The 27,516-nt window shown below is 56.3% G+C and overlaps 12 protein-coding genes across 12 annotated transcripts; 6 read left to right on the top strand and 6 right to left on the bottom strand.

Moving 5' to 3' along the window:
- Positions 1 to 9: 9 nt before the first annotated feature.
- Positions 10 to 1,790, top strand: INS49_009530 (uncharacterized protein; the record flags this gene model as incomplete). The annotated part of the gene is made up of 3 exons (XM_043170260.1): positions 10 to 216; positions 277 to 1,357; positions 1,414 to 1,790. The coding sequence occupies 3 exons, from the start codon at positions 10 to 12 to the stop codon at positions 1,788 to 1,790; spliced, it is 1,665 nt and encodes a 554-aa protein (XP_043024825.1).
- A 235-nt stretch (positions 1,791 to 2,025) lies between these two features.
- Positions 2,026 to 3,231, bottom strand: INS49_009529 (uncharacterized protein; the record flags this gene model as incomplete). The annotated part of the gene is made up of 5 exons (XM_043170259.1): positions 2,026 to 2,110; positions 2,174 to 2,349; positions 2,498 to 2,718; positions 2,818 to 2,983; positions 3,052 to 3,231. The coding sequence occupies 5 exons, from the start codon at positions 3,229 to 3,231 to the stop codon at positions 2,026 to 2,028; spliced, it is 828 nt and encodes a 275-aa protein (XP_043024824.1).
- An 805-nt stretch (positions 3,232 to 4,036) lies between these two features.
- Positions 4,037 to 5,824, bottom strand: INS49_009528 (uncharacterized protein; the record flags this gene model as incomplete). The annotated part of the gene is made up of 1 exon (XM_043170258.1): positions 4,037 to 5,824. One exon carries the CDS (start codon positions 5,822 to 5,824, stop codon positions 4,037 to 4,039), a length of 1,788 nt encoding a protein of 595 aa, XP_043024823.1.
- A 785-nt stretch (positions 5,825 to 6,609) lies between these two features.
- On the bottom strand, positions 6,610 to 9,204 carry INS49_009527 (uncharacterized protein; the record flags this gene model as incomplete). Its single annotated transcript, XM_043170257.1, has 2 exons — positions 6,610 to 7,371; positions 7,480 to 9,204. The coding sequence occupies 2 exons, from the start codon at positions 9,202 to 9,204 to the stop codon at positions 6,610 to 6,612; spliced, it is 2,487 nt and encodes an 828-aa protein (XP_043024822.1).
- A 1,084-nt stretch (positions 9,205 to 10,288) lies between these two features.
- INS49_009526 (uncharacterized protein) lies at positions 10,289 to 10,774 on the top strand (the record flags this gene model as incomplete). Its single annotated transcript, XM_043170256.1, has 1 exon — positions 10,289 to 10,774. The coding sequence occupies one exon, from the start codon at positions 10,289 to 10,291 to the stop codon at positions 10,772 to 10,774; it is 486 nt and encodes a 161-aa protein (XP_043024821.1).
- An 894-nt stretch (positions 10,775 to 11,668) lies between these two features.
- On the top strand, positions 11,669 to 12,262 carry INS49_009525 (uncharacterized protein; the record flags this gene model as incomplete). Its single annotated transcript, XM_043170255.1, has 2 exons — positions 11,669 to 11,902; positions 12,086 to 12,262. The coding sequence occupies 2 exons, from the start codon at positions 11,669 to 11,671 to the stop codon at positions 12,260 to 12,262; spliced, it is 411 nt and encodes a 136-aa protein (XP_043024820.1).
- Positions 12,263 to 12,833: 571 nt separating this feature from the next.
- Positions 12,834 to 13,220, bottom strand: INS49_009524 (uncharacterized protein; the record flags this gene model as incomplete). The annotated part of the gene is made up of 2 exons (XM_043170254.1): positions 12,834 to 12,839; positions 12,897 to 13,220. 2 exons carry the CDS (start codon positions 13,218 to 13,220, stop codon positions 12,834 to 12,836), a joined length of 330 nt encoding a protein of 109 aa, XP_043024819.1.
- Positions 13,221 to 14,744: 1,524 nt separating this feature from the next.
- On the bottom strand, positions 14,745 to 16,218 carry INS49_009523 (uncharacterized protein; the record flags this gene model as incomplete). The annotated part of the gene is made up of 3 exons (XM_043170253.1): positions 14,745 to 15,376; positions 15,495 to 15,562; positions 15,665 to 16,218. The coding sequence occupies 3 exons, from the start codon at positions 16,216 to 16,218 to the stop codon at positions 14,745 to 14,747; spliced, it is 1,254 nt and encodes a 417-aa protein (XP_043024818.1).
- A 1,526-nt stretch (positions 16,219 to 17,744) lies between these two features.
- Positions 17,745 to 18,593, top strand: INS49_009522 (uncharacterized protein; the record flags this gene model as incomplete). The annotated part of the gene is made up of 1 exon (XM_043170252.1): positions 17,745 to 18,593. The coding sequence occupies one exon, from the start codon at positions 17,745 to 17,747 to the stop codon at positions 18,591 to 18,593; it is 849 nt and encodes a 282-aa protein (XP_043024817.1).
- Positions 18,594 to 19,162: 569 nt separating this feature from the next.
- On the top strand, positions 19,163 to 19,748 carry INS49_009521 (uncharacterized protein; the record flags this gene model as incomplete). The annotated part of the gene is made up of 2 exons (XM_043170251.1): positions 19,163 to 19,367; positions 19,447 to 19,748. The coding sequence occupies 2 exons, from the start codon at positions 19,163 to 19,165 to the stop codon at positions 19,746 to 19,748; spliced, it is 507 nt and encodes a 168-aa protein (XP_043024816.1).
- A 457-nt stretch (positions 19,749 to 20,205) lies between these two features.
- INS49_009520 (uncharacterized protein) lies at positions 20,206 to 21,912 on the top strand (the record flags this gene model as incomplete). Its single annotated transcript, XM_043170250.1, has 1 exon — positions 20,206 to 21,912. The coding sequence occupies one exon, from the start codon at positions 20,206 to 20,208 to the stop codon at positions 21,910 to 21,912; it is 1,707 nt and encodes a 568-aa protein (XP_043024815.1).
- Positions 21,913 to 22,322: 410 nt separating this feature from the next.
- INS49_009519 (uncharacterized protein) lies at positions 22,323 to 26,841 on the bottom strand (the record flags this gene model as incomplete). The annotated part of the gene is made up of 7 exons (XM_043170249.1): positions 22,323 to 24,079; positions 24,182 to 24,446; positions 25,383 to 26,087; positions 26,159 to 26,356; positions 26,428 to 26,484; positions 26,548 to 26,579; positions 26,676 to 26,841. 7 exons carry the CDS (start codon positions 26,839 to 26,841, stop codon positions 22,323 to 22,325), a joined length of 3,180 nt encoding a protein of 1,059 aa, XP_043024814.1.
- Positions 26,842 to 27,516: the final 675 nt, after the last annotated feature.

The following is a 27,516-nucleotide window of genomic DNA, read 5'->3' as shown; positions in this document are numbered from 1 at the left end:
GCCATCAGTATGGATCTCCTGATCAGTGCGGCGCCCACGGCTGTCGAGCTGTTCGCCGTCGACAGACTTTGGCCCGAAGGATTGAGACAGCACTCGCTCCCTGTCTTGCATACCGCTCTTATCACGTTCTTGGCACAGTACTTGACGTTAAAGTTCTATCGTATTTTCTTGTATCATAGATACTTCTCCCCCCTGCGTCATGTACCCGGCCCTACGGTAAGTCGCCTCGGTTCTTGCCGCGGATATTGATCCGCATGTGGTCTGACTGTATGCAAGAACAACAATCCCATCTTCGGTCAGGGTCATAATCTCATCCGAGCTGAGACCCCTACCGCGCTGTACGTCGAGTGGATGAAGGAGCACCCTGACGCTCCATTCATCCGCTATCTCGGCTTTCTGAACACAGAGGTCCTGGTGCCGAACAGCCTCGCGGTGCACGAGAATGTCCTGTACGACAACTGCTACACGTTCGTCAAGCCACAGTGGTTTCTTCGAATAGTGAAGGAGGTTGCAGGCCATGGGCTCATCCTCATGGAGGGGGCGGAACACCGCGCTCATCGGAAAATGCTCACGAACTCTTTCTCGCTCAAGAGCATTCGCAAGCTCGAGCCGGTTTTCAAGGAGAAAGCCCAGGATATCTGCCGCTTCTTTGACCAAAGCATAGCGAACCATGACGGCAAGACCGGGACGTTCGACTGCATAGACACCTTCATGAGAGCCATCCTGGACATCATGGGGACCGTCATCCTGGGAGTCGATCTCGACTACGTCAAGCCCGGGACTGAGGGCGAAACCAGCCAAAGCCTCGACACAGGGAAATCCGGCAAGGCGAAACAAGAATGCAGCTTCCACGAGGCCTACGACGTCTTCTTCGCCCCCGACACCATGGGGAAGCTACTCCTCTTCGCAAACGCCCACGTGCCCCTGCGCTGGCTGCCCCTCGAAGCCAACCGCGAGTTCCTGTTTGCTATGACCTGGCTGAACGACGTCCTCCGGACTATCATCCGCACCAGGCACCGCGAGGTCGCCGCCGCCAAGGCCGCGGGGACCCACGAGATGAGCAGCTCGCGCGACCTGGTCACCTTCATCGTCGAGGAGGGCGGGCCCGGCGGCGCGACCAAGGGCATGGGCGAGGACGAGTTCCTGGGCCACCTGTTGGAGATCATGGCGGCTGGCCACGACACGTTCGCGAACATGCTTTCCTGGAGCTGTTATATCCTGGCGACGAGGCAGGATATCCAGGACCGGCTCCGCGCGGAGCTAGACACTGTTTCACCCGACGCCTCGTTCGCGGAGCTGGATAAGCTACCCTACCTCGAGTGCTTCGCCAAGGAGAGCATGAGAGTTTACTCCCCATGTATGTTCAAGCTGGGTCATTATCTTCCTCTTCTGACGGCCGCTAACCGGTCACAGCAACCACCTACCACCGCGCAGCAGGCGAGGATGTCGTCGTCGAGGGGGTAGCCATCCCAAAGGGCACCCTTGTCGACATCTGCCCATCCGTGACCCTGTTCAACCCTCAGATCTGGGGGGACGATGTCGATGAGATCGACCCGACACGCTGGGAGCGTCTGAAGGGCGACCAGCAGAATCCCTATGCCTTCTCGGTATTTTCAAACGGTCCTCGGATCTGCATAGGTCGCCTGTTCGCCATGTTCGAGATCAAGATCATACTGGCTGCGATGGTGCGACGTTACCGCTTCCTGAGCGTTGAAAAGCCGTTCAAGGTCGAGAACCCCAGCTTCACTTTGCGGCCGGCGGGTATGGAGGTGCGGATGGAGAAGGTTTGAAGAAGCACTCTTCATAGCCTGCCACGGGAGAAGCCCTTTCGCGCCCGTGTACGATTCTGTGGGACCATAGATAGCACAAATCGTTTCCAAGTAGGAAATTGCCAAGAATTTAATCCCTCGTGCTTCATTCGCTTTCAGGGTGGAAATGCAATGCATTGTGCCATGACGAATCCTGCCCTCGGACATTCCAGTAGCCTAGAGCTGCGACGCCCTGCCCAGTCTCCCATTTCACCATTCATTGGGTCGAGGATTCCCCCGTTCTCGGGAAGACAGCGCAGCTATTACACACGACGTTCAGCCTCTCAGGCACAGGATAGGTTCTACACAAGGCTCGGTCAGCTTCTGGCTCCGAGCATCGGGTAGTACTATTGGCTTGCCCCCACGCGCTCGCCGGGTCGAGCATTCGCCCTCTGGCCACTCTCTGGAAGCTCCCCTTGCCCTCTTCAGAGAGAAGCTCCTTGAGACGGTTCGCGACCGTGTGGCCCTGGAGGTCGTCACTGCTCCATTTGAGGGCCTCGTGTAAGGCCGGATCGGAGAGCATGCACGCAGCCTGGTCAGCCTATACCACCAGGTGTATCAGCTCATGTTAGTCGACCATACGTGATTTTATAGGCTTTCGTAGGGACGACTGCCTACCACTATGGATGCCGAGAAGGTTGTCCCGCTTTGTAACGTGTATTGCTCCATGACCCAGTGACCGCGCCTACAATGACGAGAGGGGAGCCTTCGTGCCTGGCCAATATGTTTGGCATGAAATCTCCAGTCTCCCCGGGCGGGTTATGCTTCCCCTCGTTTCCAGCTGCGACCGAGACCATGACACCCCCAAGCCTGTCGATCTCGTCGAGGGCTTGCTCCACATGGCTGCACCATTCTCTATATCTCTGCTCCGATCCAGGGTCGTCCGTCGAGAGGTCATCGATCTCCCAGACTGCATGTTGGGAATAGGGTTGTCAGCATGCCGATCTCTGCGGTACGTAGGCAACATAAACCTGCAATCCAAGGCTGTGTTGTTCACCAGACAACTCACGAGTATCGATCACAACCACCGTCTTCCCAGGCGGCAGACTCCCATCGTTCAACTTTTCCACGATGTGGTTCAACGAGATGACCAAGGACTGCGCCCAGACTTCTTCCTCGACCACGTTGTCGTCTTTGTCAAGGACAGCCCCGCCTTGATCAGGTACAAGCCAGCCCTGCGCGCAACTCCGGTCTGCATCCCGCCGGCAATCATGGCAGTCTGTTTGCCGTGGCCCTCGGGAACGCCCTCGGAGGGCTCGCCGTGGTCGGTGCTGTCGTCCGGCGGCCAGTGCAGGCCGGCCCGCGACCTCGTCTTCTTCGAGCTCCCAGTTCCTGGCGTGCTCCGGGACGTTCCAAACCACGAGTGGCCGGGGGTCGTCAGGCCTGCCGAATTCCTAGTCTCGCCCGCGTCAGTCCTGCTCATGCGGCAACTTTGGAAGACCACGGCCCACCCCCTGCTCCGTCCGATGACCTCGAAACATAGCCAAGGAGGCCAGCTCGGGACCAACGGACCCCCAAGCCCAATTTTTGACTCACTTCCGGGAACTGCTCCCCAATTGCAGCCAGTGTTATTATCACGATCCAGCTGCCCTCGCCCTGGGCCTCTTCGCGGTAAGAGTAGACTCCGGTATTGGGATTGTGGTTGCATCCATCACTCGTTGAGTTAGTCACCTTCCAGGTTGTTCACCGTCTCGCGCCCTTCACCGGGAAGTCCCCCAAGTTTCTCACAACAAGCACAGCTTTGAACAAATAAAACTCCAGAGCAATGGATCGAGATGCGTATCAGTGGTGCACATTCTGAGACCCATAAATTGGGCGCATGCTGGCACATGACCAAAGTTCCCCCTGGTAGTGTGCGTACCAAAGCTGCTGTGTACCGTGCCACCCAGACGTGCATCACGAGTTGTCGTTTTCGACGGCTATCCAGGATCACCATTCGACAGGATTCAGGATTGGTATATTGTTCGGCATAAGGATATTTTCTGCCTCTCGCTAGGGTTGGACACAGGGAAGCATTGTCCCGGAAACCGGCTTCAACTGCCGTCGGCCCAGCGATTTTGCGTCGACGAAATGCATCCCCATCCCAAATCAGTCTGACGCCCTGCAAATCGGCTCCATGGAAGCCCCCTCCCTGGAGCTCGCTTGTGTGTCTGTGTGACCCGCAGTTGTTTTTTGTAGCACACATCATCAAAATGTAGTGTGCCATGTTTTAAGGAACGTAGATGATTTTAGTCATCTGGGTACTGGTCCCTAATGTTGCTCACAAACTTGTTTTCGGTGTCATCCCAGCGCTTGAAGTAACGCCCAGCAACCTGCAGCAGCTCCTCTACCGGCCGCTCTTTAAGGATCTGTATGTTCTCCTCGGCAACGTACCGTTGACTTTTATCGTCAGCAACGATGTTGTAGAAGGGTTGCCATCGGCCACGACGCAAATTATTAACCTGCATCCTCTCGATCCATGCTGGTCCTGCTTCGCACTGTGCATCCCAGCCGACTATGAAGCCCTTGTAGCTGTAGTGGCGGTGCTCGAAATAGTGCCCGATCCGATACTGGATTTCGCAAGTTTCTGCTGCTCGGAGCTTCGGTTCTTTCTGTTCGGAGTCATCCTCTATGATCTCATCGATGAAGTCCTCCATCTGCCCATACCCCGGGGAGCCCTCGAGCATTGGTAGAACCCAAGTTTGGATCAAGGCAAAGTCTTCTGGGAACTGGTTGTGGAATTGCTGCAGAAGGACCTGGAGGAACTCCCTGCGTTGCGGCGCTAGGGCATCGTTGTTATCGACGAGCAAAGACATTGCCCAGAAGGCTGCGTACTGAGCAGCTGCAGGATCTGGGGCGAAGGGACGCTCATTGGAAGGTGTATCACCCCCTTCGCGGTGCAAGCGCGCGTTGTTGACAGAAACCAAGATGTTGCGAGAGGCACGGATCAATGTATCTCTGCCGTCGGCAGGCCCGAGTTGCCGGTCATGATCATGTGCAGGTATGCCTGTCTGCAAGAGGCGCAGGCGCAGTTGATCCTCGTAGAGCTGATGAGGCTCCTGCCACGTGTCGACGTGCAGCAGCTCTGGCCCAGTGTCTGTCGTCTTCGGTTGCCCGTCGAGTGTCTGATCAGGTGGGGCCTGAACGACGGCGTGAACGTGTCTGGGAAAGTTGGAAGGGGTCGCCACGACACCGCACCGCCGGGCAACAGCGCAGTAGATTGCCACTGACTGCAGTGGCAGTGAGGCATGAGCAGGTGAAAGCAGCGCCATTGTCATGAAGTTGTTCCTCAATGCGTGATAGTTGGCTTCATCAGGCAGCAGGGCAGGCATCCCGACGAGGCCCTCTGACCACAAGAACGCTGCGATCAGGAGTGCCTTCTGCCGGACTGTCTTGTCATCGAAGTCGGTGTTTCTGTCTCGAATGGACTGGGCAATGCTGTCGAACCGTCTCTCGACAGCCGAGAAGTCGCCCAAATCGTTTGCGAGCACAAACATATCGAAAGCGCACAAGGCCTCCTCCGTGCTGACGTCGTCGCCCATCCGAAACCGCCTCCATACCTCAATCGCCCTCGATCGATGCATCATCCTGAGTATTGCATCTGCATGCCACCTCCTGGCCAAGACGTCCTCGGCTTGATCGGGTGTACGATCCCTCAGGTTGAGCAGAAGATCGTGAACGTCGTGCCCCTTCTCCGCTATTTCATGCATCCTGTGCAACCTCTTTTGCTGTGTTGAGATCAGGTCTTTGAAGACTAACGCCGCCTCAAGGTCCTGGTCCACTCGCTGGAGGAAGAGCTGTCGCCAGTCGGTCTGGAGCGGCGGTTGGGCGAGCTTGGCTGAAAGCCTATGCCGGAGGTCCCAGTGTTGCCATGTTGTAATGCAGTGTTGTTTCCAGACCGGCGACGTGCAGACGATCTTGTGAACGCGTCGACAGGTCAGGCCGAATGCTGCAGTATCGGCTGCCGTTGGGATATGGCAGATCACGACGCCTAGAAGCTCGTCTGGAAGCTGCAGCAGTTGCGGCGGACCGTCCATGCTGACGGTAGACAGTTGAGATCCTGCCCTGTGGCAATTCTGGTGAAAGCTGCCTCAGAATGGATCCTACAGAGTTGCCGTCGCAGCAGAACGGATGTGATGACTTTTGATGACGTTTGGGTTTCGGCAGGAGTAGCAACGTCGGGTGAGAGGTGGGGGTGGGGTGAGGTGAGGGAGAGTCAGCATTGACTAACCTGTTTAGGCAGTAATCCTCCGGTAAATTCTTCCTGCACTATTCGGGCAACTGTGCATGTAGCCAGAACTGTCTAACACGTAGGGCAGATTCACTCTCAATGGTGAGTCTCTGCTTGTAGTATATCACATATCAACCCACATGTCGCAACTTCCCGAAGAGCAAGTCACATACGCTTGATGGCGGTCAATTCCGACCGTTGGTGGCGTAGATAAGTCGGACTACAGCAAGTGACCCATGGCTCCGATACTGACGCTCGCGGATCATGAGACAGCATCGCGGACCAGATCAAGCTGATATCACATCCCTCGAGTAAAGAACCGGAAATGGAAGTTTGGGCTCTAAATACATTGCTGGAATTTCTCATTGACCTCTCGTTTCATTCTAGTCACTCTCTCCTCACTCTTTTACTCTCTCCCTCTCTCATCATTTTCCCGATCTCCTGAAAGCGCCAAGCAATGAGCACGGCCGATGACTTTCCAGAAATCCTTGGTATAGGTGTGCCCTGCACGAACATAAAGGACGCCTGGCTTTCGTCTGTAGGCTATACCACATCTTTCTTGGCCAAAATTCCTGCCTTGCCTACTCACCCTCACAGCCCCTTCCCACACTGGAGATTCATACAGTTTCGGGTGGCAGCACTCCCCCTTCCAGTGTTTTGTGGGCATCGGCAAACTTGGAACCCGAGGTCTCTCATACCCAATGTGGAAGCCATCGAGGACGGCTCCAGCAAGTGCTTCGATACAACGGACGCTGCACGCTGCAACAGCCCCTGGGGCTTGTCCGCAGCAGCGTCCCTGAAGACCATGGCGACGACTGCGAGGAGCTGCTTCTGGTTGGCGGACTCGGATGCAATCTTTAGGACGGTCTGCTCGTCTATTGTCTTGCGGATCTCTTCCAGGATTTTGAGGCAGTCCATGTGCAGCAGAAAAAGGTTGAACCCCATCTGGTGAGCTTCGGACCGGATAGCCATGGTAACGCAGATGATGAGGTGGGTTGCTGGGATATTTGAGGAAGGTGCCCGTTCCGTAGCTGACCCTGACTTGGGCTTCTCCAAATCCCATGAGCCATCCTCTTGGTTGACAAAGCGAAACCCGTTCGACTCGATTATCTTCTGGAGGTATTCGGCCGTCATCTCGCGGCGGGAGCTCTTTTGGAAGCGCTTCTTGAAGAGCATCGACAATGCACCCAGTTCCTTCAACTGTCCCCGCTCAGAATTCGGAGGCAACATCCTCTTGCCCTTCTTACCCTTGCCCTGGGCCCGATCAGTTGCGGGCGATTTGAGGCGTAGGTTCCCGAGGTATCCTTGGGTTGTGGTTGGGGCATTACCAACGAAGAATGTGTCATATCCTTGCTGTGGATTCAAAATCAGCAAACGAAGGAGTTTAAAATGGAAGAAGAGCGAAGCAGGTCACCTGCCCTACACAACCCTCTCAACATGGTCTCATGGGTGTTGTCTCACCGTCTCGAAAAGAGTCATCATATCCATCCAATACGCAAATCTACCCAGCAATCTCTCTTGTTGCAACGCATGGTAGAGCTGGTAGGTCTGGTGGACGTAGCCAAAGGCGCTGGCGAAATTGACCCCAGCCTCATGGAACCTGGTCCGCATTTCGTGCACCCATACGCCGCAGTAGAGTGGGTGGCGTCGCAGAAATTGATTCGGTTTCGCGGAAACGCCGCGCTCGGTCTTGTAGCGAGCTATGGGATCAGTCTCCCACTCCGATGCGGCTAGCTTGAGCTCCATCAGAGAATCCTCTATATCGCGCCAGTTCTCGACGGAACGAAAATCGCCTGGCTCCTCGAGAGCGCTTGCGAGGCTGGACTTGATGACTGCGCTCGTGCCAGCCATCTCGCTCCAGGCCAGATCGAGGTTTCCGTGGAGCTCGTGAAGTATGTCAAGGTAGATCTGGGCAGCGAAGCACTGCCAGAGGGTTATCTCATTGGTGTCGAAGAGGGTGTGGACGCCACGTGTGAACTCGTCCTCGATGGTCCTCTTGTCTGAGACTATGCCAAACACCCTGATGTCCGAAAGTATTTCGTTGAGAGCCTTCTCGTCCTGGGAATACTTCTGTTTATTTGTGGAGGAGGCCCTGTCCATGCCTTCGTCGTACCCTCGCCGGCAGCCACTGTAGACCCTGAGGATGTCACGACGGTTTTGCAACACGGATTGTTCAAGAATTCGGCCCACATTCCACATCGTGAGGCTCGAAATGTCGTAGGTGTCGAAGTTGCGGCCTTTTCCACGTCCTGGCACTTTGAGGTCTTGGCCTTCTAATTGGCACATGATTGTGAACACCACCCTCAACAGGTGTACAACGCTTGTCCCCTCGTTGATCACGGGCGACACATCATCTTCCATTCGTCGGCAAATCTCGATGGCTTCATTGGTGCCGATCGCAGCCGGGCCAAGGAAGACGTTGCCAACCCTGTAGTTGTACCACAGCTCTCGCACCTTCTTGCGCTGGTGTAGGACATCCTTCAAGAGGGACATGAATGCCAGACATGCCTCGTCATACTTGTCCCGGGACTCAGGTTCATACTCGACGATCATGTCAGACGGTGAGGCAGCCTCAACGGAGTCGGGAATTTGTTCGGTTGTCTCGTACAAATTGAGAATATGGAATGGGTTTCGGGAGGCGCTCTTCTCGTCATTTCCTTCAGTCGGACTAGAGCCTGCTTTGGAGCCAGTGTCGGTAGGGCCGAGTTGAAGTGATGAGATATCGAGTGCATCGATTTGCTGCTTGAGAATATCGCGGACTTGCTCCAGGACACCGACAAAGTGAAGGTGGCTGGCGTCGGACTCCTCGTCGGTATTGTCGTCCTTCGTTCCCATGATACGGGAAACTGTCCTTCGAACCTCGATGACACGGTCGATGGTGACAGACATGAAAAGAGGGATATGAACCTGAGGTTTCAATGTCGCGATGAACGTGGCGAGAGGAACGAAGTCCCGGAGGGGCAGCAAGTACGCCTGTTTCTTCTCACCAGAGCCGACCTCCTCATTGGCCAATGTGGCTGCTGTGGCTTCTTTCCTTGCCTTGCCCTTGAGTCGTCCTCTTGGCTCCTTGCCGTTTGTGTGGACTGGGTAGCCATTGTTGTTTGCAGTGTTGGCCAACCACGTTGCGATGGCATTGGTATCGCGCTTATACAGCTGAAAAGCGCTCTTGAGAGACTCCGGCAACATATTGACGACGGCGTTGTAGAAATGGTTGGGGCAGTTGCTCAAAAGTTTAGAACAGATTATTGTGCTTCGGTTGAGGTGCGACGTTAAATAGTGGGAAAGGTTGAGGTCTACAGTGGGAATGGGTACACTGTGGAATTGAGCCCATTCACTTCTACGATTCACTTTATTGCAGTCCGTTGGACAGGGGATCAGTACGTTGCATCAGACAAAAGTGAATCCCATCCGTGTCACGCGAAGCCAAGTACCCAGGAAAATTCATTACATGTGGTTTGGGCATCAACTACCAACATATGGGCAGGTACTATACGCCTCACTGATTTCCTAGCATAAATTGCGTCGAGGGTCCATTTTCAGCAGACTATTCACAATGCAAATAAGAAAGGTTCTACAACTGCTTGGCGTTTGAGAAGCCTAGGATCTTCCCTACATGGTGGTTCGATTTACCATGACCTGGTATTGCTGCCAAAAACTCTATATTCTACTCCATGCTGACGTTAGGATGTCTGAAAACGACTTAGTGGTTCCCATAGTGCCTCAAAACATATCACATAGTAATTAGAAATCGTTCTGCATATGTCATGTTTATGAGGTGCTACAGAGTTCCGCCTGTCAATAAGCCACGGCAGAATTGGGTCAAGCAATGTTGCCCTCGATTCGAAATAAATAGTCTACCTACAAAAGAATTATCTCTGACTGCAACAAAGGAATCTTACAATAGGTGCGCGATTAGCTCCACTGTGGTTCGGACCGAGGACTCCGCCAAAAGCATTGTCTCCAAATAATGGTATCATACCCGAGTGACGGCATTAATAATAGCATTCTATGTGACTGGGACCATTTAATGACTAAGTCCTTATCCTACTCGTACGAGTGACATTGCCGTCCTTGCTTGCAACTTGAACAAAGACATCATGGACAACTCTCCATATTTAAACACGACGCGCGCGAGCAATCTTGAGTCTCTCTCTATACTCTCATCCATCCGGACATCACCACACCAAAGTGAAAGAAGATATCCATAATTGGACTGAACGAGATTCATCAGGCAAATTCACACAGTTATCCCACTCCTACAAACCGCATCATGTATTCAGGGACAGAAGTCCAGATGGACGAAGCCAAGCAAGACCAAGTGGGCGGCGCCGGCCTCTACACTCTGGGACTGGCCTGCTGTATAGGTATCAGTGTCTGCGGCACGTACGCCCAGGAGGCTGAACCGGGCGAGATTCGCTACGATGCATTCCTTGCCCATCTAGCGGACGGCCCGCTCATGGAGAAAACCTGGCAATCCCTTAAGAGAAACGTTGATCTGGCCAAATCGAATGGCTTGACTAATCTGAAGATACAGGTTTGCATAGTAGATCCTTCGACACTCAAAGAGGACAATGGCATGAAGTGGTCCCAGGCCTTGATTGCTGAGCAGCAGAAGATCAATGATGATTATATCATCAAGGCTACCAGCCTCCTTACCACTGGTTCGCAGAAGGTTGATGTCCATAGCCACCATATCAACAAGGAAGTCGACATGCGCATTACAAGTGATCGAAGGATGTTGATTCTTGACGCTTGAGCCCACGCCCGAGTTGTTTAGTACACTGTCCCTCTCGGCAGCAGCAAGCCGTATGGTCCCCCACGGTAAGTTAGGGAAGAGATTCCATGAACTGATTTGTCATTTAGGCAAAAAAAATCAACAGTTCAATCATTTCTGATAGAAAGCCTAGCTGGCGCATAACCCGCTGTTCCCCACATTTCCTTGTTTACTCGTTGTTCAACAATCCCTAAATCTAATTCTAGGCATTTCTGTAATTCTTCAGTCCCATTCCTCAAAGACGCTTTAATTTTACAAGTAAGCCTGTTATATGCGCATTTTTACACGCACCTTACTTTAATTTTCATTTCCTGCTAGTTATCTAATTATAATCTCGCAATCCGTACTGGATGATGAAGCCCGCTATAAATATATTCCTGTGACATTAAGTTTGAGGTTTAACTGAGTTCAGCTTTGCAGCGGTAGGGTTTATAAAATTGTATGCATGATAAAGGTGGTCATTAAATGTGCTTTTCCAACCCCCCTTTAACCCATACCTTGACAGCTCATTGTTCCGGGTTAGGGTTGTCAAGCCGCAGTATTATCCGACTTGATCTAACTGCAAGTGCCTAGTTGGAGTGCCTGCATGCTGCCTAAGTTGCAATTCACATTTGCCAAAATATTTGCATTGTGCAGGCTGGACCAGAGGTAGAAATCAGGTCTGGTTTATTTCTCTGCCAGGTCAGTACACAGTAACAAGACTGTCTGGAGCACTCAGCGCTCCTCTGACGGTGCCCGCAAACGCCACTTAATTAAAACCCCCTGCCAGCTGGATCTGATCTAGTCATCCCCGCTTCACGATCATCCTACACACTGCAAAGAAATCAGTTTCTTAAACAGTAGATATTTACCAAAGCAGGACTCTCATCAACCAAGATGTCAGCCAACAACCAAACGGACGATCCCAACATCCCCTCCTCTGAGGACCAGCTGCCGCCTCCAGAGCCAGCACACCCTAGCAGCCTGACCGCCAAATGCCACTGTGGCCGCATCAATGTCGAGATTCCTTCTCTTCCGACCAAGATCAACGAGTGCCGATGCAGCATCTGCTACCGCTACGGGGCACAGTGGGCCTATTACCACTTCGAAGATGTCAACGTTGTCGTTAACGTCCACGCATCGAGGTCAGCTCCCAAGGACTCTCGAGTTCAACAAGACCGCCCGACAGGGAAGGAAGGGAATGAAGGAGGCAGTAGTGTCCAATACTACGTACGCGATGACTCGGATGGACATCTCGCGTTTTATTTCTGCGAAAACTGTGGGTGTCTGACACACTGGGCACCCACGGAGCAGGGGCTATTGTGGCTGGAGGAGGAGAGGACAAAAGGACCTGACGTACCCTGGAAGAAGGTCGGTGTGAACTCCCGAATGTTGGCACCTCATCTGCTTGAGGGCGTGGAGAAGAAGACGGGCCCGCTGGGCGAGCTATCTGGCTGGGATTTCAAGCACGCACGTGGCTCAAGTTGCTGATGCTCCAGATGGACGGGGAAAAGAATCTCATCGTTCCTTCCGTTGTGAACTTATGAAGCAGCGTTCTAAACGTTGATTTGTGGCAATTTCGTTGATATGCTTGCATGAACCGAATTCGAAAGACTGTGGGGGCAAATGCAGCCACTCAGGGACGAGATTGACAATTATGATAAGTACAAACATCTATTGATTCCGAGTCTACCTGTGCAGCATCTATATTCCCCATTTCATGCATGTCCAAGTTTGATACCGCTTGGTGCGTTTTGTGACCCCCGTATCTAATGCAACCAACATCTATACCTCGCCATTGCGCCTGTAATCAAGTCCCTCAGTTTCATGCATCTGGCAAACCGACTCCAGGTCTCTCTTTCTCGTCAAGGTCTCGTTTCGTGTCGCAATTGAGTACCAGAAATATCACTCAGGGCCCACCCCTATAGAATATGTGCAAGACTGCCAGCCACAATTAGCAAGTCTCCGGAAAGCAAGCAACAGCCATTAATCCGTAGGCCGTGGAGAACCACTTACAAAAGAAGAAATCAATAAGAGCGTGGACAGTATCAGAGCTTCACCATCAGGACTAAAACCAAAAGTTAGTACGATCGTCTCCCGGAGCTTCCTGAGCCGCTCTGCTTACGGTGGAGGAGTCAACAGTAGCCGCGAGGATGCCCTCCCAGACGTTGGTGGCGTGGACGGCACCGGTGCAGGTGGCCACGCTGTCGGAGCCGACGGTGCACTTGGCAGCAAAGGCGTCGACGGTGGCCCCGCGGACATTCAACGCCGGCGCAGGGGTCGCGACGGACTGTGCCACGGGAGAGGTCACGGACGCAGCCTCGTCGGCGCCCACTGCGAGGACTACGGCGGCGGCTGTGGCCGCGGGCATGGGTGCCGGTGCCGGGGCGGCGGTGACGAGGATGGCGGATGCGGCCAGGGTGAGGATGAAGGAGGAGATGCACTGCATCTTGGCTTGGTGGATGGTCTGGTGGTGTGGTGTAAGCTGTGGTTGGGTGGTGGCCACGTGGGGGCTGCGCAGGGGTCGCGGATGGAGGATGTCTTGGTGATCGATGTAGAGCTCTGGGATCGAACAATGATGATATGATCGAGATTCTGGAAGAGTACTTGGAGGGTGGATGATTGGACAGTTCGGTATTGTCTATGCAGGGTCTTGACGCTTGAGTGTACTATGGATAGGTGTGTTGTCGATCAGGGTCTTGAATCTGGATGATGATGATGTTCCACTGTGGCAAGAAGATTAACTTGTGGCGATGTTGTTCGATCTTATATGTCGGGGCTCTTTCCGCTCACGATGTTATCCTCCAGCATCCAATATGTTCGGGAACAGATTCGAAAGCTCTTTGACCCTTCGAAGTCCGCTCAGCAGGTCAGCGATTATCCACCTGGAAATCAGCTGCCTGACGGTCATGGACCAATAGAATTACGCCTTGACATGAAGAGAAAGCCGCTGGTTGAGACATATGGTAATTCGAAATCCCATTCCCCGGGACTGCGGATTTCGTTGATACGGATTGCCTTACGCTGGGGGTGGCTGGCTTGGTGACGCCCAGTCAGGCCCTGCGCGTCGTGCTGCGCTGGCTGGGTCAGGGTCCGGTTCTGATGTGTCGGCCACATGGCATTTTAGCACCCTGCAGGTGCCATCAGCGAATCGGAATTTCATATTCTCAATTTTTGAGGGACTATGGGGCCGATGGGAATGTCCAGAGGACCCTTCATGCGCCCTGTGTCTGTTGTACATACAGGAGCAGAGGTGTCATCAAGCGTAGAGAGCTAGATCCCACGGCGGTCAGCCGGCCAATAGGGAGGCGGCGTGCGACCAAAGGATCACGCCTGGCGCTAGTTTGCGCATGTACGCAGGCAGAAATGTATGTAAGACGGGTCGTTCGGTCGTATTTGATGCAATATGCACGGAATGGGACATCGACCGAAGTTCTGCGCGACAAGGCTGTGCAGAATCAAGCAATTGTTCCTGAAAATCCCGCAATCCGGCCGGCTGGGCAGCTCTGGTCAAGCAATGTTGACATGTCTTGGCCATCCTCCTCCCCACCGTCTCACCTGTATCACGCTGTTCTCTTAGCTCAGCCTCAAATATGAGCGCTAGGACCCAAATAGTTCAGCTGGAAATAAGGCGGTCTTTGAGTGAAGGGACTCCTTGTTCCCCATCATCGTAGGATGAAATTGTCCCACTTCCCGTAGTCAGCTGGGCAAACTAAGCCCGTCAGGCACGAATCTCAAGCAAATCCCCGACCAGATATCTATGTCCGGTGAACAACAAGCTCACGCAGACTAAGGCAATGTTACGGCCTCAAACCTTCGCCTTTCCCCGGGACATTATTGTCATTCACGACAAGAACTTGCACTGCTTAGCATAGCGAATGTGTCAGGGATTTGAACGATTGGATATGACTCGCGCTAAACTACTTTTTATTTATATTTGAACGCTCGAAACTCATTTCCCTTCCAGTGCCAATCATGTATCCTCAGCTGTACGAGGCTTTAAGATCCAGGGCTCTGTTGCTGAATCCGCATCGTCCCCACGAGATATCTCCGTCGAGAACCCCGCCACAGGCTCGTTCGATACATATATGTGCTGTTCCACCCAGATACGCCTGTCCTTCGGCAACGGCGTCGGAACCGGAGGGGTCTCATCGAGAGCTGATGACTGCCCAGCCGGAGCGGGCTGGGAAGACTCAAACCCGGGGACGAGCGGGACCTCTGAGTCCCTCCGCCCGAGCCCGGACGCGGCGCTTGAGCCCGCCCCCGGGGGTTGCACGGCATTCGATGCCCCAGGCCCGGTGACTGAGACCTGCGTGGAGCACGCGCGGTCTTTATCGAAGTGTGAGGCGTTCGACAGCGGCACCGAGGGGGGCTGCCCGTTGCTCTCCCTCTTGCCGCTGAGGCCGCTCACCCACGTCGCGGTGGACCCGCCCTTTGAGCTCCGCGTTGGGAGGCTGGAGCGGGTCGTGCGCGAGGCGGCGTTCCACACTGCGATCTTGCTCGGTAGGTAACGGAGGATGAGGAGCCGTGCGGCTGGGAGGCAGGCGATGATGATGCCCACTGTGATCTCGACGTTGGACCATGTTGCTAGCCAGGTCAGGTCCTCTGTAAGGGTGAAAGGTGTGTGTTAGTCCACGTGGTCCAGCCGCATCGAACGATGTCACGTAGAGGTCCAGCCTCCGATCACTTGCGGGTGGTGGAGGGATTGGGTTGGCGTGCTTACTCGTAGGGTTATGGCCCTTGGTAAGAACAACCAGGCACTGGAGGCGTAAGATGCTGACTATTGTCAAACTGTTCAAGTGCAAAGCACCAGTCAGCAGGGGGTCAAAGATGACCGAGGTTAAATATTAAAGAATATCGGAGCGGAAGGTCATTGCACAAGATATCACTCACAATATCCCACATCCGAACATCACGAAGGCATCCAGCCTCTTCCTGAGTGGTAGGTTCAGCTTGAGTACCTGCCAGAACGGCAATCCAAGCATCCAAAGGTCAAGCACGATCCCGAGTCCCGAATGTGTCCAGGACAGCACGCTGAAACTCAGACACGTGCCCTGTTTTTCACCATGCCACATTTCCCAGAAGTGATCCGGTGGTGTGCACTGGAAGGCGTAGGCGAAAATGAAAGTGGTCATGAGCGCGAAATTGAAGGCCTGCGTTGCCCAGACAATCCGGCGGAATTTCAAATTCGAGAACAGCCGCAGGTAGAGGAAGCAGATCGACGCCTTGACCAGTGCCAGGGTGATGGTGTATATGAACCCGAAGACGTAGAAGATCTTGATGTAGTGGGTGATCTCGTCGGGCGTGAGGGTCCAGATATCTCTACCCATACCCGCGTGTATCTGTAGTTGGCGGCCTGTGATGACACCGATGGTAGCCAGAAAAGCCACTATTATGCTAGCATCATCCCATCCCCACTTGGACAGCTTGATTACCCGGGTGAGCATTCGTATTATGAAGAATACCGTCTGGATCCCAAAGAGGACGAGGAAAGCGATGGAGATGCTAGTCAAGTGGGGAGGCTCGGGGTGTTCGCAGGTGGTGACTGTGAAATTCTTGATCCCTATGTATCCGTTAGCCAGGCAGAGAGCAATCTTGGGACGACTTGCGTACTTAATCCGTCCTTCACGGCGCATTCGTCCGCCACACAGAGCAAAAAGGGGTTGGCTGTGTTCAGGTCCAATTCCCCGCAGAGACAGGTTTCGTTCGTCGCACCGCAGGACGACGCTGATATGAGAGAAGTGACACATTGGACCTATGATTAGAATTTGGTCAGTAAAACTCAACATCTCGTAAGTATCCTGTGGTACGAGGTCCACCTACACCACATGGTGGTAGTCCACTGAGATCCAAAGCCGAATCTCCTACTGCCATATCGACCAGCGGTGCCTCAAGGACGTTGTGTGTTTGGGAAGGTTCTTTCTCGCTGCAAAACTATTCCAGCACCCATTACTTGGGCCATCGGTGCATTTTGAACAGAAAGCCAAGACCCAAAGGCCATAGAATCAGGGGAGCGTCCGTGGCCGTTGTCTTGGCCGGGCTGAAAGTCTCCATGTCCGTGAACCTGCGCTATCACCAAGTGAGCAAGCAGCACGCAGGGTTCAAAGCATTGCGCACGTACGATTCACGGGCGCAATGGCATTTGAGCTCAGGTGTGGTCGAAGATCCAAAGCTATCGCCTGGCCAAGGCCAAATGCCGTGCATCGGCGCCGTCGGGGTGCAGACAAAGGCTGCAAGGACCGTGCATCTGTCTGTCAGTCAGCGCCATCCAGATCCGGCGAGTGAAGATTAGCGCAGTTGAGATCTTTCGTTCATGGACTGGGAGGGATGACTGATCATCTCTGTTGGCTGCCTCTGGGGCCTATGGATCTAGTTTGGCTCACATGGCTGTCTCGCTTGAATACAAACAAATATGCTACGTGGGTCTGTGGTCAGAAGCACAGTTGGATGCTCATGGCCCAGCCCCAAATCAAGCACCTCCATAGTCAGGCCTTGGGATTCTTGTCCACACGAAAGATAAACACGGATCAGCAAGAGATATAATTTGATTACTTCCGTGGTTTTCGAGAAACCACCCGCCCCGATAAACATGATTGACGGCGTGGTTGAAAGCAAAAGGAGGAGTTGCGTGGTAGACGTAACAGAGGGTGGTCAGGGTTCAACCCTAAGCCAAACCCCCGCCGACTGCCGTGACCATTTTGTCCACAGTGCTGCGGGGGCTTTGGACGGATCCAGTCAGCAGATCATTCGTCTTGTCATCGAAATTATCGAATCAAACATCGAAGTCTGGACAAAGACAAAATCTCACGACACCAGAAAGAAAGACATAATCATTCAACCCACAACTAAACTGATGGCCGAGCAGGACCCGCAACCGGTCAGGGAATCGGGCTTAAATCGTGGGTCTCAACCCCAGTCCCAGGCGTGGTGACACAAGACGCCGCCGCTCTAGTTCCGCTCACATGCATGTGCAATGACAGGCCTCCCGCTCGAGCTGCGGCTCAGGATCTGGGAGGAGACGTGGCCGGCGGCACGCCTCATCGAGGTCTCGCTGCCGCCCGGGGGCATCAGCAGCACCGGGAGCAACAACGCCGCCGCCGCAGCTGCGCAGCCGCGGCGCATCAAGCCGAGCCGGCAGGTTGGCGCCGAGAAGGTGACGGCGTGGGACTCGCGGGCGAAGCGGCTCGAGGACGTGTCGTGCCGTCCGTACGCGCACCCGGTGGCGCTGCAGGTGTGCCGCGAGGCGCGCGACCACACGCTGGGGACGTACCGGCGGCTGCAGCACGCGGCGGTGGCGGACTGCGCCTTCTACTTCGACCCGGCGCGGGACGTGGTGTGGCTGCACCGCGACCTGAGCCAGTTCGACACGGCGAGCCTGGGGTGCGTGGAGCGGGTGCTGTTCAAGGACGTGGAGCGGTTCGACGACAGCGGGGCCGACAAGAAGCAGCGGCGGCGCGAGCTGCTCGAGATGGTCGAGTCCATGGGCCGCGTCCGCGAGGTCATGGTGCTCGTGCACTGGACCAGCATCGCCGACCTCGACGGCGACGCCGGCAAGACCAGCGAGACGCTCTACGACTGGATGCAGTACTACATGCTCATGCTCGACGAGAGCTGGGAGCTGCTGGACCACCAGCCCTGGGTCCTGCAGTTCCTCAGCACCTGGGACGAGTTCGGCGTGTGCTTCGAGGCCCGCGGCGAGGCGAAGCTCTGGGGCGACGCCAGGGAGGGCCCGCTGTATGGCTGCCCGAGCCACGATGTGGTCTATCGAAAGCGCCTGGTTGAGCGCTTCCCCAAGAGATTTGTCGACATCCAAAGAATATGAGTTCTGTGGTGATGGTGATATAAGGATGCCTGTCCGCCGTGTGTTCCGGGCCCCTCAGTTACAGCCGTGCCCTACAACTTCGATTGGGCAGCCGGCGGGTCGTCAAGTCCTTCCCGATGCATTGATGCTACCTTCCCCCCCCCCCCCCGACGGACACATTGGTGTTCTGGTGAGCTCTTGAGGCCCTCACGAGCATCTCTGGCCCAGACTCGCTCATCGGGAAAAATAAATACCCCTAGACCAGCCGGGATCGATTGCCATGAATTCAAGTGCAATGTATCAACCCCATCTTTTCCCCGCGACGACACTAATAGCTAGCCCCACTTGGCTGATCGCGGTGTAGCATCCCGGGAGTTCAGGTGGTGCACTCGTGCGAGTCAATGTCGCCTCAACCCTGCTTCGTGCCTGGCTACCTCGGGGAAACTGGAGTGACGATGTTACTGCTTTAAACATGGTACATATCACCAGCCCCGGAATTCCCGGCCTGAACAGCTATATCTTTGCCAAGGTCTCTCTGAGCCAAGCCGAAGTACGCGGATGTAAGACAAGTCAACAGTCATTCTGTAAAGATGCTGAAATCCATCATCTCCACGTCCCTGTTCATCCTGGCCACAGCTGTGAGTGGCTTGTCCACGCCCACGCCGCCGGGCCTCGAGTTCCTGTACTCGTTGAATTGCACTCTCGGTGAGCGGTTCAGCACAGGGGTCGGTCCGTATGGGGATGTTCGCGTGATCCCCATCACCGGCGGAACCTTCGAAGGGCCCAAGATCAAGGGTATGTGTGAACATGGCATTTTTCCTTTTCTTGTCATGTTCTCCTCTCGTGATAAGTTGGCTCACAACATACTCCACAGGGGAGGTGCTCAACCTTGGCGCGGACTGGAACTACCTGGACAACCAGGGCGTCTCGCATCCTGACACGAGGTACTCTCTGAGGACTGACGACGGCGAGAACATCTACATCAAGACGGCTGGCTCCCACCAGGGCGACGGTCTCACGCATCTCCGCGGCATCTATGAGACGGGCTCGGAGAAGTACTTCTGGCTCAACTATGTCACGGCTGTCGGAATTCTGCGAAGTGGTGGAGGTGACTGGGTTTGGATCGACATGTGGTATATCACCTCGCCTCCGAACGGAACTGTTGGGAGTGCATAGTTGGCTGGTGAACGGAGGCAGTGTGATATGAAAGTATCTCAGTGAGCATACCGTCCTCGTGAGGGTAAAGGGGGGGGGGTCGGTTGACATGGAATGAATAATCAAAAAGAAATCTTTGAGGAGGTAGGGTTGTAGGTAAAGGCTACCAGCAGCACTCAATATCATGTATTCGAAAAAAGAGCACGGTCTACCTGATGGTTGAAACCAAAAGATTGTTGGGTACACCGATAAGCACACTGAGGTGAGTACAGCCGTACCTACCCCTCGTCTGCCGCCATTTGGGCCCAGAATGACCCCACCCCCACTGGAATCAGATCAAGCTCAGGGCGTTTCCCCATCCACGGCACGACCCTAGGACCCTGGAAGGACTTCACCATAAGCAGTCGAGCTCACTCATCTTCCAACATCAGAGCCACAACTCACGCCCACAACAAATCCACAACATCTTACTGCCGTCATGACAACCCGACCACCTCCAGCCCCAACAGCTTCAGATGATGGATCATACTATGATCTTGGCACGTACCACCGAGACGTGACCACCGGCAACAAGGAGGCACAGACATGGTTTGACCGGGGCCTGATATGGTCCTACGCTTTCAACCATGAGGAATCCGCGGCCTGTTTCCAGCAGGCCATCGACCTCGACCCAGACTTCCCCATGGCTTACTGGGGGCTGGCCTATTCCCTGGGCCCGAATTACAACAAGCCGTGGGAATTCTTCGAGGGGCGCGAGATGGATACCACAGTTGAAAGGTCCTATCGGGCAGTGAAGCATGCACTCGAGATCTCGGCCAAGGCGACCCCCGTCGAGATTGCTCTGATCAAGGCACTCAAGCAACGCTATCCTCAGGAGCATCAAATACCCCCAGACACAAAGGACCCAGCCCACAGTGCAATTTGGAACAAGGCCTACGCCGAGGCAATGCGTGGCGTGTACGAGGCCCACCCTGACGACCTGGACGTCGCGGCCCTGTTCGTTGATTCGCTGATGAACCTCACGCCCTGGAAGCTGTGGGATATCCGGACGGGGGAGCCAGCAAAGGGTGCCTACACTCTGGAAGCAAAGCAGGCCCTGGACAAGGCATACGCGCAGGCAGGCGGCGACAGCCACCCGGGTCTGCTACACCTTTGGATCCATCTCATGGAGATGAGCAGCAATCCGGAGGCTGCCCTGCCCCGGGCCAACAACCTCCGCCAGCTCGTGCCGGACGGGGGCCACCTCAACCACATGCCCTCGCACCTCGACGTCCTCTGCGGGCACTACAAGGACGCCGTCGACGCCAACTCGGCCGCCATCATCGCCGACGAGAAGTTCCTGGCGCGGGCGGGCGCCATGAACTTCTACACGCTGTACCGCTCCCACGACTACCACTTCCGCATCTACGCGGCCATGTTCTCGGCCCAGTCGAGGGTGGCGCTGGAGACGGTGGCGCGGCTCGAGGCGTCGCTCCCCGAGGAGCTCCTGCGCGTCGAGTCGCCGCCGATGGCCAACTGGCTCGAGGCGTTCGTGGCCGTGCGCGCGCACGTGTACGTGCGGTTCGGGCGGTGGGAGGACATCCTGGCGCTCCCGCTCCCCGGGGACCAGAGGCTCTACAGCTTCACGACGGCGGTGTACCTCTACGCCAAGGGCCTCGCGCTCGCGGCGCTGGGCCGCGTCGACGAGGCCGAGCTGGAGCGCGGGCGGTTCGAGGCGCAGCGCGCGACGGTGCCCGAGTCGCGCACGCTCTTCAACAACACGTGCGTCCACATCCTGGGCATCGCCAGCGCCATGCTCGCGGGCGAGGTCGAGTACCGCCGGGGCAACGTGGAGGCGTCCTTTGAGCACCTCCGCGAGGCGATCCGGCGCGACGACGGGCTCGAGTACGACGAGCCGTGGGGTTGGATGCAGCCCACGCGGCACGCGCTGTCGGCGCTGCTGCTCGAGCAGGGCCGCGCGGGCGAGGCGGTGGCTATTTACCGGGCCGACCTCGGGGTGGACGACACCCTGCCGCGGACGTTCCAGCACCGGAACAACGTGTGGTCGCTGCACGGGTACCACGAGAGCCTGCTGAAGCTCGGGAGGGAGGACGAGGCGCGCGAGGTCGAGCCGCAGCTGAAGGCTGCCCTGGAGGTGGCTGACGTGCCCATCAGGTCGTCATGCTTCTGCCGGTTGAAGCTGTGAATCTGTGACTTGAGGAAAGGGCTGCGTGCCTCACCGCAGGTTCTGATGGACATGAGAATGGCCATCATCTGATCCGATGTCACGCATTGGTCAGGTTCAGATGGTCCACGCCGAAATGCACCCTGGCTTACGTCCGAAAAGGCCTTTACTCGGGCAGTGAGGGATACACCGGGGTGATGGAACCATGACTTGCGTTCATCGATTAGATGATGACGGGAGAGAAGATTGTGGATGGTTTGTTAGATTTGTGCCACAGTAAGACATAGATCCAAGAGTGACACAGACCCAGGAATGACATAGATCCAGGAGTGACATAGATCCAGCAGTGAGGGACCACACAGATACAGCGAAAAGTCTAAATGTCATTATTCACAGAGACGCCCCGAGGCAAAAGGCTACGTCGTGACCGTCTACAACTTCGAGTCCCTCTTCTTCTGCTGGTACACCGAGACCTCGATCCCACCCTTAACCCCTCCATCCTTGATGACCCTCCTGAGTATCTTCCCACTAGGCGACTTGGGTATCGCGTCCGCAAAGACAATGCCCCCGACGAGCCACTTGTACCGCGCCGTCCTCTTCTCCACCAGCGCCCTCAGCTCCGCGGCCAGCCTCTCCAGCCCGGCCCTGTCCCCGTTCTTGACCAGCCCCGCGTCCCGCGGCACGACGTACGCCCGCGGCCACTCGGTCGCCTGGCTCGAGTCGTAGATGCCGATGACGCCCGCGTCCGCCACCGCCTCGCTGCTGCACAGCACCGCCTCGAGCTCGGCGGGCGCCACCTGGTACGCGCGCACCTTGATCAGCTCCTTGAGCCGGTCCGTGATGTGGATCGCGCCGCGCGCGTCCAGGAACCCGACGTCGCCCGTGCGGAACCACCCGTCGGCCGTCAGCGCCTCGGCCGTGATGCTCATATCCGGCTGCGCCTTTGCCGCCCCCGCCCCCGCCCCGACGCCGCCGATGGGCAGGTACGCGCTCATGAGGCACGGCGCGCGGATCAGGATCTCGCCCGCCGCGCCGGTCTTGCCCGGGACCGTGTCGCCGCCCTTGCTGAAGTCCTGGCCCTCCGCGGCGATCAGCAGCTCGACGCCGTAGTGCGGCCTCCCGCTGTCGCCCGCGCCGGCGTGCATGTCCGCCTCGGATACACCGCGCTGCATCGAGGTGTTGCACGTCTCGCTCAGGCCGTAGCCCATCTTGACGCGGAACCCGAGGCGGCGGTGCACCTCGAGCACGACCTCATGCCCGAGCGGCGCCCCGCCCGTGACGCCCGCCACGACGGTCCTGAACCCGCCCTCGCGAGCGTACTTGTCCACGACGGCCGCCTTGGCCAGCATGACGGCCACGGGGGGCGCCATGTGCAGGTAGGTGACGCGGCGGCGCTGCGTGGCGGCGAGCATGGCCTCGAGCGAGAAGGCGTTCATCACATAGCAGGAGGCGCCGACCGAGGGGGCCAGCAGGAAGATGTTGCACAGCCCGAAGACGTGGTAGAAGGGCACGTAGCCCAGCCAGCTCTGCGCCAGCCCCGGCCGGTGGTAGTCGGCGTCGTACCAGATCGACGCCGTCGCGTAGACGAGCGCGCCGTGCGAGATCAGGACGCCCTTGGACCGGCCCGAGGTCCCTGATGACCACAGGATCACGGCGGTGCGGTTTGGCGCTGACACCGCCGACAGGTGGTAGGACTTCACCCGTGAGGACGGGCTCTTGAGCAGGGCGGACCAGTCCTGCTCCTGCGAAGATGATGACGAGGGCGACGAGGTCTCCGCGCCCGAGAGGTACGCGTCGCCGGCCACGTCGACGGTGAAGACGGGGACCTTGGCGAAGAAGGCAGCGTCCTCCTGGGCCTTGAGCGCCTCACGCATGGCGCCCGAGCATGCCTTGGCCGTGATGATGGCCCGTGGGCGCGCGTTCTGGAGGATCCAACCGATCTCGGTGGCGGTCAGGGCCGGCGAGGCCAGCGACGCCGTCAGGCCCGAGGCGAAGGTGCCGAACAGGATGGACGCGAAGGCGACGCAGTTGGGCAGCTGGATCAGCACCACCGGCGCCAGCTCGGGGCGTGCGCATGTCGCCGTTGGGGGCAAGCTCTGGATCTGGTCCGGGTCCAGGCCCAGGGCCCGCAGGTTCGCGGCTACTGTGAGGGCATCGTCCCTGGCCCTGCCGAAGGTGAGTGTGCGGTCTGGGGGATGCTGTCAGCTTGACGTTCCCTCAGTGGTCGGAAGGTGGGGGGGGGGGAAATCGCGTAAGCCGAGCCTTTTCGGCGGATGAAGGTATTTCTCACCGTTGTTGTTGTCCACAAAGATGGGTCGGGAGTCTTCTATACGGGGCAGTCTTTGAGACGCAGGGACAAAGTCGGACTGTTGTGAAAATGGATTCCCAAAGACGAAGTCGAAGATGTTGGAGCGTGGGTAATTCCCTGGTGGGCTGCCGCTTAGCGCCACAGTGTCACTGGACTGAGACATGGCAGCTCGGATATGTCTCTTTTCGCCCTCACAACGGTCTTGCGTCAATTGCCAGGTGATGTTTGTCGGGTGGACGAGGTCGATCTATCCTTTACGGCGATGTCTATCGAGGAATGCTGAGTGTTTTGGCAATAGGGTAAGACGTGAAGATGAGGCCGTCTCGAGGTTGAGGTGAAGTAGTCCGCAATGAGATCGGGCATGTTGAGGCCCACGTCCCGCGGATCCGACTACCTTGGCCCGCCGGCTCAAGTCGGTATGTTGCATCCCCGGGGCGGCTGTTTGCTGGTTGGAGCTCGGGTCGAAATCGAAACAGGGGGCCACGCCGGCAAACTCGCCTGGGCTTGTTCGTGTTTCCCCCGCGACCCCACGGATTCGTATCTATCTCATCCCATCTCACCTGCAGGGCCCCAGATCCCGAGGCGGAAGGTTATCCCTAGGGCTGTCGCTGTCCACCTGCAGCACACTGTTGAATGACTCTCGCAGCACCCGCAGCACCCGCAACACGAGCTGCTGTGACACCAAAGGCGGGTGCTGCAATTCTTGGCACGAGTTTGGACGGGCCTCAGATGTAATGCCCGGCGCGCACTCTCAGATAAATGGAACGAGGCTGCCAACCCTCTTACTGGTCCAATAATCATCATCGTCGACCCGGATCTGAGATGCCTCGAGATTTAGACTATGCTTTGCCATGACCGGGGCACACATCCCATCGCCTTTTACGGCTAGCCTGCAGATGCGCATCTGAGATCTATCCTCGAGACCCACAACACCACCTCGGACCCTTACACTAGCTGCCGGTCTTGGTACGATGGTACGAACGAACCCACTTGAGTGGACCATCAACACGCAATGCAACAGAGACAAATAAAAATGGCTGGGACGTCGCTGTATTCTTCACCTGCTGGGTATGTGCAGTCGCGCGTCTACATATATCTATTTACAAGAAGAGCCCACACCTAGGGCATCAAAAAAAATCGTCCCACCACCGAAACTCCGTGTCCTCGCACCAGGAAGACTTACATACCCCAGAAGGGGCTCGGGGTCCAGTCGACATAGGTGGAGTTTGATGGACTTGAGGTCGCCCAGGCCCAGGTTGGCAGCATCGTTCATGAGGCCGCTCCTCATCAGCGCGATGATCTTCTTGACGCCATCCTCGCCGTACACGTTCGAGTACATGAAGGGACGTCCCATACCAACAGCCTTGACACCGAGAGCCAGCAGCCGGAGCGCGTCGGTGCCGTAGCGGATGCCACCGTCGGCCAGCACCTCGATCTCGTTGAAGATCTCCGGGTCGTTGTTGAAGATCTCGAGCGCGACCTCGAGCGACGAGGGCGACCCGTCCAGGTTGCGGCCGCCGTGGTTGGAGAGGATGATGGCCTTGACTCCGTGGTCGACGGCCGCCCTCGCGTCGGCGACGTTCTGGATGCCCTTGAGGACGATGGGGAGGGTCGTCCAGTTGCGGTACTGCTGGTAGACCTCCCACGTGTTCTTGACGAACTGCGTGTTGGCCGACCCGACGTCGTACCGCGCCGCGCGCTGCCGGTCGGGCGAGCCGGGCGAGTCGATGGCCCACACGACGGCCTTGGCTCCCGCGCGCTCAGACTTCTGCAGCAGCGCCTTGTTCTGGGTGTCGTTCAGGGTGAAGTAGACCTGGCTGAAGAAGGTCTGGTTGGGGAGGGCCGCGGCGGCGATGTCCTCGAGGGGAAGGGACGAGTAGCTCGAGACCTGGTTTTGGTTTCATGGTGAGTAAACGTGGACTTGGATCTGGGTTGGCGGGATGAAAGAGAGAGGCTTACGATGTAGGGGATACCACCGGCCCCGGCCCCCTTCATGAGGTTGAGCTCGGCATCGGGGTGGCCGTACTGCGCCTTGGCGGCAGGGGAGATGAAGAAGGGGTTGGCGAAGTCGTAGCCGAGGATGGTCGTGTTCAGGCTGGCCTCGATGTTGGTGACATCAACCATGGCTCGGGGCCTGAGGCGGTAGCGGTTGAAGACCTGAAGAGGAAGGTCAGCGGCTATTGTCGTTTCCCCTGTCCAGGGCAGGTTGCAGTGGTTCATGCACATACCTCAAGGTTGTTCCGGTACGACCACTCGCCGGCAGCGCCATTTCGGTAGTAGGTGTACTGCAAACCCAATCAGCCACATGCACAAACCCCAAACTTTATCCTCGACAGAGCAAAACTAACGTTCTTCGCAGGGAGGTAGTTACGAGCAGCCCCTGTGATGTGCAAAGTCAGCATTGATTCATGAAAGGTGGCATCGATGACTCGATGTTGTTTTGATAAACGGCAGGAGATCATCAAGGTTTACTTACAGTCAAAGTCAGGCAGACCGACGATCTCATCCAGGGGAGGGAGCTGGCCAACAGAGATGTTGCTCACGACGGCCTCGAGACCAGTGTCAGGCTCGTTAAGCCAAGGCCGGGCAGCTGAGACACCGGCGACTGCGACGGCGGCAGCCGTGAAGACTGAGGACAGCATCGTGGGTTTTAGGTTTGTTTTATTCTTTGCAGAACCTTGCAGTGACTCGGGTCAAGGCGAGGGGTGCTAAGGAAGAAACGAGGCCGGCGTTTGTTATAAAAAAAAAAAAAGCTTTTGATCGCGGATCAAAGAGTGACGAAAGGTGAGGGAGGAAAGCCGGCTTCAAGTTGGGATGAACTCTGTCGTCACATCCAGGACCGGGTCGTTCGTGATCGGGCAGGTGTCCTTATATGCTGCCATCCCAACCCCCACGGCACCTTCTAGACCGTCGTCTATTTTCCTTGACACTCACCAGGGCATGGTAGCAGGCCCCTACAATCCTCGACTTACTGGGCACTTAGACGCAAGGAACCAAGCTTTTCCCAAACCACGCGACGGGGTTGCAATCAATTGGGGAACCCACCGCCGTCGGCGACATTCCGGAGCACGAACCAAACTCGGACGGGACGCCATACCAAGAATCCAGTCAGGCTGAGCCAGCACGCGGGCCATCTATCTGGTGGGAATAATGGGAGAAGAAAAAAAAATCAAAGGTCGAGTAAAGTTGCACCTTCCCGTCAGGGATTGCTATCTCCGCTAGTGGGCTTGGAGGGTGACTCGCATTGAGACTATCAGGGCGAGGATCCTGCGACGCCGGGCAAGGGAACGTCTGCTTGGCCATCCCCCTACTGCGCA

This window comes from Diaporthe citri (genome assembly GCF_014595645.1).
Source record: "Diaporthe citri strain NFHF-8-4 chromosome Unknown scaffold_4, whole genome shotgun sequence".
Lineage (NCBI taxonomy): Eukaryota > Fungi > Ascomycota > Sordariomycetes > Diaporthales > Diaporthaceae > Diaporthe > Diaporthe citri.
Note: the sequence above shows the minus strand (reverse complement) of the source record. Positions and strands in the feature narration are given on the sequence as shown.